Source organism: Pempheris klunzingeri, chromosome 19 (genome assembly GCF_042242105.1).
Source record: "Pempheris klunzingeri isolate RE-2024b chromosome 19, fPemKlu1.hap1, whole genome shotgun sequence".
Classification (NCBI taxonomy): domain Eukaryota; kingdom Metazoa; phylum Chordata; class Actinopteri; order Acropomatiformes; family Pempheridae; genus Pempheris; species Pempheris klunzingeri.
Window position 1 is genome coordinate 14303156 of NC_092030.1, and position 8970 is coordinate 14312125.

At 43.5% G+C, this 8970-nt stretch overlaps 1 protein-coding gene and 1 long non-coding RNA gene across 2 annotated transcripts; both read left to right on the forward strand.

Moving 5' to 3' along the window:
• Window positions 1-764: 764 nt before the first annotated feature.
• Window positions 765-5844, forward strand: LOC139218504 (inactive phospholipid phosphatase 7). Its single transcript, XM_070850089.1, has 2 exons — window positions 765-1280; window positions 4864-5844. The coding sequence occupies exons 1-2, from the start codon at window positions 800-802 to the stop codon at window positions 5250-5252; spliced, it is 870 nt and encodes a 289-aa protein (XP_070706190.1). The 5' UTR covers window positions 765-799; the 3' UTR covers window positions 5253-5844.
• A 3-nt stretch (window positions 5845-5847) lies between these two features.
• Window positions 5848-6408, forward strand: LOC139218505 (uncharacterized). Its single transcript, XR_011585677.1, has 2 exons — window positions 5848-6231; window positions 6290-6408. It is a non-coding gene; the product is annotated as an uncharacterized lncRNA (long non-coding RNA).
• Window positions 6409-8970: the final 2562 nt, after the last annotated feature.

The following is an 8970-nucleotide window of genomic DNA, read 5'->3' on the forward strand; positions in this document are numbered from 1 at the left end:
GTTTGTTTGTTCGTTCGTTTGGTCGCTCGTTGCCTTTCATTTTGATTGCCTTTTGTGTGGTAGCGCTTCGACGGTCCTCCCTCTGCAAGGTAAAGCTGACAGCACGATAGGCTGCTCCTCCGTCCTGCCTCTGTCCGTTTTAGCACCTTGGAGAACTCCGCTGCGCAACGAGGGCGCACCGCAGAGCTTGAATCGCGACTGTGCGTAAACTACGTCAAATCCGGAAGAACCAAATGCTGCACTGGCAGGGCAGCCTTGTCTTCAGCCTTTGTTGATGATATCGGCAGGCAGTGAGCTGTTTCAGCGTTTGCCTTGCACCGCTTTCTTGGTCAGACTCCTCGCTGCCAGGACACCAGAGGTGCTACGGAGGCTGCGGGGGGAGATTTAAAGCGATGCTTTGTGGTTCATGTTCATCCTTCGCCTGGTAAGATGACAACACCGTGTCTTGCGCATTTCTAGCCTGGTTTTCACACGCAGTAAAGCACCTGTTAGCTGAGCGGTTGTGCCATGCTGTGGCGAAACAAGATGCTCATGTTGTTATCTTATCTCCATGCTGTAGATCGGGTTTCACTGGATTGGCCGAGGCGAATGCCATTCAGTCCGCTCTCCCAGCGTGCACGGGTCGCGGTATAAACAGCATGGCCATTGCGCATTCCAGTGGCTCTAAATATATCTATTAAGGCCACAGGAGGGGGAGGACCGGTTTATCCTGGGACATTTCTCTGTCCTCTTGAGTTATCTTCCGGGAATTGACAATCGGTTGTTGCGCCCACAGAGGAGAGCTCGGCCCTACCCAATCATGCCCTCGAGTTCCAACGTGAGGTCCAGGGCGCGGGAGAGAAACAGCGTCCTGAGCAGACCTGAGTTCATGTCCCTGAACCATCAGCCCCTCCGCAGCGGCGCTGGCCCCGCGGACGGCCGAGGCAGCGCGAGGCGACCGGGTCAAATCAAGCACCAAACAAGCCAGCCAAGCGAGGAGTCTACCGACAGTGGCAGCAGGGACCGCAGAGAGCCCACCAAAATGCCCGAGGAAGACTGCATGCAGCTGAACCCCTCCTTCAAGGGGATAGCGATGAACTCCCTCCTCGCCATTGACATCTGTCTGTCCAAGCGCATGGGGGTGTGCGCCTACACGTCGTCCTCTTGGGGAGGCTGCCGCTCCATGGTCGGCCTGTTAGCGCTCACGGGACACGGCATCACGTGGATCATTGGCACTATTGTGTGTCTCACCAGGAGTAACACTCTGGCTGGGCAGGAGGTCCTGGTCAACCTGCTGCTTGGTAAATGCCACACCACACCAGCACGCCTCTCCAAAACTCCTGCAGCAGTTTCATACCCAGAGCCCACGGCACAGGCTTCTTGTGAAGCACATTATGTAAAAACTTGCAAAGCTTGACTTTGCACCCTGTTTTCTTCACACTTGTGAGATCAGTCAACTGTGCCTTTCTCCAGTGTGCTATGATTACAAAAAAGCTTCGGCCATACAGTCACATTTCCCAAGGAAATACTAGTTTAGTAAAATTGCAAATACACAAATTTAGAAGGGTTTTTAAGTTGATATTTGAATGATTATTATGTCTTTTATTGATACTTTATAGATCATTTGATGAGGAAGGAATCTTTACATTACAACCTTAAAACAATACTTATGGCTGACTTCTTGCCGCTCTATAAAACATTCATTAATAATCTGTGAACCATTTCCAAGCCATTAGCTAAAGCCCAGACATTCTTCATTATCAGAAAGTGGTACCAGATTGCGTTTTGAAACTCAACTCAACACTTTATGATGCAAAATGATCCTATTGAGTATACAGCCCTCCACACCAGAGGAGGAAAGCAGAAAATTCAGACTTTGCAAGCAGAAAAAGACAGAATATCAACATTCAGTCAACATTATCTATTGAAAAATAAAGCTGTTTTTTTTTTTTTTAGCTCCATGACTGCTGCCTAAAACAGCAGAGCAAAAAGTGGTGACAAATATATGCAAAGGTAGATGCTTCGTGATATTACGTTGAGCCTCTCATTCAGCAGCAAATCAGTTCTCAAACATTATTACATTAAGATCCCCTGTTAGTAGCCCTCATTTAGTTTTTTCATAAACAGATCTTTGTCGCTGAGTTGATTGTCTGTCTCTACTAATAATAAAAAATAGTGTGAAGCAGCAGTTCTGCACATTTTATTTGAACATATTTATACAGGATACATGAGATAAAATTTTGTGTGTGTGGGTGTGCACTCACATGTACGGCCATGACAGAAGCCTCGACCCAAACGCAGATTATCGACCAAAAAGCAGTACAAATCTCCTGGCTATGGCTGCATTGAGCTCCGTAAATCTCTGGATTTGGGACACCTTTGTTTTGTGTTCGGGACATTGTTCAGCCCTGAACGCTGGCTCATTATTTGTCGGTCCAAGATCATTTCTAATCTATTGAGGTCTGGCGGGAGAAAATCTATGAACATGCGGAACAGTAGGTGAGGACTTAATATTTAATGTTGACTGAAATTCTGTTTCGGTCTCACCTAACAGGCGAAGACCGGTCTGACAGGAATGGTTTCATTCAGTGCTCCGTCATGAGTGTATGAGGTGTGCAGTGCTTTCCCTTATGGAGTTTTGAAAACACAATTGAAGCACACAATGAATGCGGCTGTCTCAAAGAGCACTGAGCATGTCAGAGACTCCAGTACCAGACCTTGGCTGAGCAGAGGATGTCCCCATCCTTATCAACTACACTGTTGTTCAGTTTTTGGTGTTTTCTGGATTTTTTTCTCTGTGCAACTTAGTTACTCCATAGACCCAGTTGCTCCATTTCTCAAAGAATCCATGTGCATCTTATATCGTGCACAATTCTTTTATTAACAGTCATCCAAAGAGGAAAAATATACAACAGGTAGTTGCATCAGACATGAAAATGGTGACAAAGTACATTCTGTTTGCACTAATTAATCAACCTATGCATTAAAGAGCTCCTTACAGAACAGTTTACTAATACTGAAAGCTTTAGATCTTTAACTTATCTTGGTGAAAAAAAACGTGCAAAAGCCTAAAAGGTCACTTTTAGTAGACACCACCATTATCACTTGTACAAGTCCTATTTGACTCTTGGCACGTGTTATTTTTCCAGAGCCTTGCCGACGTGCAGCTCTGAACGTTTTAGTCGGCGAAAGAATTCAACTAAACTGCAATCATTAAAGCAGCTGTTATCAATATTTTTCTATTAGCAATGGATCACATGACTCCTTATACATACAGAGACTCCGCCTGTCTCGGATGCACAATGCTAACAGCTTCTCCGTATCAACATAAGAGGTCGTTGTGTTGTGTTGTGTTTACAGGCTGTTTCTGCTGCCCCCAAGTGGCCAAAAAGTCAGTTATTGCGGTTTTAAAAATACACAGTTGCGGTCAGTGTTTGCATGTTAAATGCAGATCCCTCTTTGGGATTAAAAGACGGGAAATCACTGGTCCTGATGAGGGAATTTCAGATATTTTTTTTAATTCACACAGAGCTGAATAATAGTAGTGGCAGGCTCACCCCTGCTGAATTTGGAAAGAGACTCGGCAGTAGTAGCGCACACAGCGCTGTTCTAGTACTCCTTCATCTTAGCTGTGTGAGGAACAATGAGCAATATGGGATTTCTTCACAGTGCAAGTTGATCTGTGGCAGCCCGACAGTTATGTGGCCACACACCTGTTGCGCATCTTTCCATCCTCAATATAGCAGTTTCCCCTTGAACGCTAAATCTGACTTCAGCGCCCATCTGACTCGCTGATGGAGAGTGTGTGGTTGCTCAAATCAGTTTTTGTGTGATCCATAACTGTGGCGCTTGGCCGACCGGAGGCAGACTTTAGTTCAAATATGCTATTAAACTGTGCTGACTGCAGTTGTGCTGTCTGTCCCGACAATGTTTCACAGCCAAGAACACTGAAAGACTCTCCACATGACAGCACACACTGCAGGGCAGACAAACTTGCCACCAGGAGTTTTTTTTTTAGAGAACACAGCTGGGATTTTTCAGGAAAAAGCGTCAAAAACTAGAAGCTGTATTTTGGACAATTATCTCCTTATTCCAATATTCCATATTTTTGTGTGGCTCACCTTCTGCATCCCCTTCAGTATTTATGAGGCTGCCAGAGGGCACCTCTGTGGCGCCCTGCAGCAAACACCACAGCTGTCCTCCCTCACATCTCAGCAGTTTCATTGTCTGCTCAGCTCATGTCCTGAACAGTATCTACTTTTTATTAGCCTGCCCACCTCTCTTTTGTTCCTTCACTTCTTCCTTTTGCATTTAGACGTTTTTTGTTTTTTTCCCCCTCTGTGAACATAGTGAATATGACACCAGCTCACTTGCTGGAATAGAAGATTAAGATAATGGCCGCATTAGGACAGTGAGTGGGCGACTGGAATGAGAAGTAGGGCAGCATAACCAATACGTCAGACAACTGACAGTTTTTTAATGCAGGGCTGGTTGACTGTGTGTAAAAATGGCAGACTTGAGCAGAGGTTAAAGATGGCGATAGGGATATTTTTGGGAGTGCTATGGGGCTATAAATGGCACGTGCAAATGTCTGGTATGTGGACTCAAAGCAAATGTTACTTGGTATTGTATGCCTTATTGGTTTATTCTTGGTCACCAAGATATCTGTTTACATGTACTGTAGCTGTTGTCTGATTTATTTGAAGGGTTGCTATATTTTATTTTAAAAGAGCCCATTGTGTCCACTTCATTATCTGTATATTTCTCTTATCTCTATTGTTCAGTTCAGTATTGTTTAACAAAAGTAAGAGTCTACTACTCTTGTCAAATTTATAGCATGTTTATAATCTAACTCCCTTTTTTTTTTTTTTTTTTTAATAAAAGCCCTCGTTCTTGACGTCATGACTGTGGCTGGAGTCCAGAGACTGGTGAAGCGCAGAGGACCCTGGGAGATGACGCCGGGCTTCCTGGACTGCGTGGCCATGGACATCTACTCCTTCCCAGCTGCTCACGCCAGCCGGGCCGCCATGGTCTCCAAGTTCCTGCTGTCCCACCTGGTGCTGGCTGTGCCGCTCCGCATCCTGCTGGTGCTCTGGGCCCTCCTGGTGGGCATGTCCCGGGTGCTGCTGGGGAAACACCACCTAACTGATATGTTGTGCGGCTTTGCACTGGGCCTGCTCCACTTTAGCTTGATGGAGACGGTGTGGCTCTCGTCCAGCACCTGTCAGACTCTCATTTCCATAAGCACGCTCAGCTGGAGCCCCTTTTTCTGAACTCCTGTTAAGTTAGCACACGAGGCTTATTTGATACACTAGCCTTGCGATGTCACAGACTTGGGTCCTGTGAAGTTACTTTTGCAAGAGTGCAACCTTCTTATTGCAGGGCGTGAACAGGGAAGCGTTAATATTTGGAATCAGATGCTGGCTTGCATGTAATACACAAGAGTTTCGTAATGCTTCACAAAACCTAATACCTTCAGTCAAATCTACCAACACACGCCTCTACTGCTTGTTGCTTTCTATTAAGCAGTATTATTAAAGGGAAAATCAAGACAACCGCAAATGTTTTGATGACAGTGTACAATTAGGATTAAGGTTGTTGACTTATAAAGATTTATTCATTTTTTTCTGTTCAGGTTTTTGATTCTCATGATGCTCATGAACTGTTGGTACCATAACTCGACATATTCTCTCCTGAGTCCGTGTACCTCTTCCTTTTCAACATCCTACTTCTCTTTACTTCCTTCTTCACTGTTACCTTTCCCTTTTTTCTCATTTTGTTTTTAAATATTTGTGCTTTCATTTTGAGATGGTGAAATACAGAAGCCACTGTACTAATGGATGTAACACTAAAATATGTAAAGTGATTGTTCGGGGGGGGGGGGATTTCACATTGTTCCTAATTGGCATGACTAATATGTTTGTATATTTCTGATTGGATTCTGTTCTTTTTACTGTATGTTTATCAAATACGAACCTATTTTTGATGCTTCTGAATTTTGCTGCTTGTGCAAAAACAAATGTCACACTTGCTCAGAATTTAATATTTTTCTTATGGGGGTCAACATATGAGTTCTTTCAACGTGCCATTTATGTTTCAATAAGTTGAAATCTTTTTTTATTACCTGTATTTCTCTCCGCTGCAGCCTTCACATGAGCCAGTGATTGTGCGTGTGTGTGTGTGTGTGTGTGTGTGTGTGTGCGTGTGCGTGAGAATGTTGGCATATGAAGTAAAAATGTATTTGAAACACCAGTTTTGAACAAGTAATACATTTTTCTGAACATTCTTCATGGACCTTATTTCAGCGCAGTGGTTTGCCGTGTAAATACAGTTTTGTGTATATTGGTTTGCTTTGTCATGCACAGGGATCGGTGTATCGTGTTTTTACTCAGTTTTTCCATTTCATGAATAAAACAAGGTGGACTGTCAGTACGATGTAGATGCCTTTGTCTTTTATTACGTTCATGTGTGGACACTCAGTGATAACAGGAACAGTAATACTCCAAATTGTTTGTGTTTACACTCATTTTCAGCGGGAAAAGTTTGGGTAATGCTCGAAAGTGTGGGCGTGTGGTGCTGCTGTGCATCTGTTCATTAACGGCACAAGGCTCTGCGTGAATCTGCGTTGCCAGCTTGAATGAAGAGAACACCGCGAAACACAATGTGATGAATGACGTTCGTGAATCCGCCGCAAACAATGGTGGACAGGGAGGTGGATTCAGGAGGTTTTCAGTGGGTGGGGACAGTCGGCGCCTGCTGACAAGCTGGAGGGGGTCACATGACTTTATGACAACATAAAGGGGGGGCCAAATCTAAACAGATCGTTTTCACACACATTTACTGAAAGATGGAGCAGGAGAAGAAGAGAGGGTGATGGTCTTTATTCATTGTTTGTCAGCCTTTAGGCACACCAGGGACACACATGTACCTTTAGAAGACATTAAAAAGTGCATTTTGTATAGTATGGGACTTTTAATTATTTTTGTCACTATATTTGAATTTAATAAATGCAAAACTCACCATTACATCTTAGCAGTTCCAGTGCAACTAGATCACTAAAAGAGTCCTCTGTGCAGTGCACAAAGCACAGCCTCACTTGACATTAGGCTCAAGTAGTTTGTTATCACCAGATAGTGTTTCAGTCTTGCCTATTAACTGCGTTAGCATCATTTTAGCTGACTGAGAGAGCAAACATTCATGCACTGATGCTGAATATTTCTGAGTGTCAAAGGCTTTGTGTCTTCACAGCCTTTGACACTGGTTTCCCGTCACACCAGGCTTACAGCAGAAAAACCTGACAGGAAACGACACCAGCGCAATGGTGTGTGCTCTCAAACAGTTCACATAGCAGGAACAGAAACTGCTTTAAAAATACTCTCTGGCAGGGACAGCCAGAGGCTAAGAATCTTCATCTCTTATGCTAACGATCTTATGTGTCAGACATCTGAAACAAATTTGGACCAAATGTCTCTTCATTCTTTGAAAAGAAAAAAAAAAAATTGGTCAAACAGTGTAGAATAGCAGAGACAGGAACAGCGAATAGGGCAGGCAAGACAGACACGTGGTCTAAATAAGAACCTTTCATATGCTCTATGCTATGAGCAGGTGTGGAGGAGAGGGAGCAGGGTCAAACTCTGTCAACTTGTTGCACAATTTGAGAAATAATGGAAAGAATTCCTTTAAACTTGCTGTGAATGTTCACGGTTCCCAGAGGATGATTGTTTGTCATGTACCCCCATCACACTTCTTACCAGCACAAAAAGAGCGAGGGTGTATTTGCAAAAAGAGACAGTAGCCTGACTTGACTTGACACCGTGGGGTTACTCAAGTTGAATTAGTACAGATTTATTCACTCTTCCTAGCAAAACATGAGCAACATCACCAAAGTGCTTTATTTTCAAAATCAAGGCCTCTGCAACCCAGCAAGGCATGAACCCAAAATATCCGTGTGAGTAAGCGCTGGTCGTGCTTGGAGGCTTGTTTCAGCAGGGTCCACAAACATGGGCTACCAGACACCACACATCCTACTGCTGTGTCTTTATGCTTGTTTGCGTCACGCTCCGAGATATGTAAACGATAGATAGAGGAGTCATTAGACACCACACACAACTTTCCACTGACCTCTATGTGGGTATGCTATAAAGAATGTACCATCAGTAGGATGGGAAAAAAATATATATTTGGGGCTGAGTGGTGGAGCGAATTATGTGGTTAGTGGGAGATGAGAAACATATATTCCATAGGCTCACTGTCAAACTGTTTTAATACACATCCATGCTGCAAATATTTTTTACACTTTTTCTGCTTGAGAAACACCAACATTACTGACTTTGTGTCGACAAAAAAATCGTAGAGTCGCTGGTGGATCAGTGGGAGACATTTGCAGCTTTTGGAACAGTGTTTGAAGAAAAGTGAGACAAGTGCTCCCTCTAAAGGAAGAGGCTGGAGCACACCTCAGTGTTGCCTGGCTGTCAGGAGCACAGGCTGAGTCATTGAGGAAATGAGAAGATAAATGAAAAGCTAGTTGTTTTTTTTTGGTCATATTTCTGTAGATTCAAAACACTGTTGAATCAAGCAGCCCCACGTAAAACCAAAGCAGAGTATAATGAGGGCAAGCCAGTTATCTAGCAAACAAAAGATGTGTTTGCTCATTCTGATCAACTACTTTGTTATGTGTAAAATGTTTTGTGTCATTTACTGAACTTTGTGGAACATTGCAGTGCAACATTTATATATATATATATATATATACACACACACACACACACACACACACACACACACACATATATATATTACATTTAATCAAATTTTTACTTATACTTACCTATAGTATTATATTAATTAAATGCATTATGAGTGTGATGTCAGACTATATTTTTAGTTTTATTGCGTTGACATTTGCTGCAGTTTGTGATCTTGTTTCTGTAGGTGCGTAACTTAGCCAGCAGGGGGCGCCCGTGTTTCCCCCGTCGACGTCGTTTGGTGACG

Excerpts from the sequence above, each read along its gene's own strand:
- LOC139218504 (XM_070850089.1), top strand. The coding sequence starts at position 800 with ATGCCCTCGAGTTCCAACGTGAGGTCCAGGGCGCGGGAGAGAAACAGC. Across the intron at positions 1,281-4,863 it reads CCTGGTCAACCTGCTGCTTG|CCCTCGTTCTTGACGTCATG; the intron begins GTAAATGCCACA and ends TTTTAATAAAAG.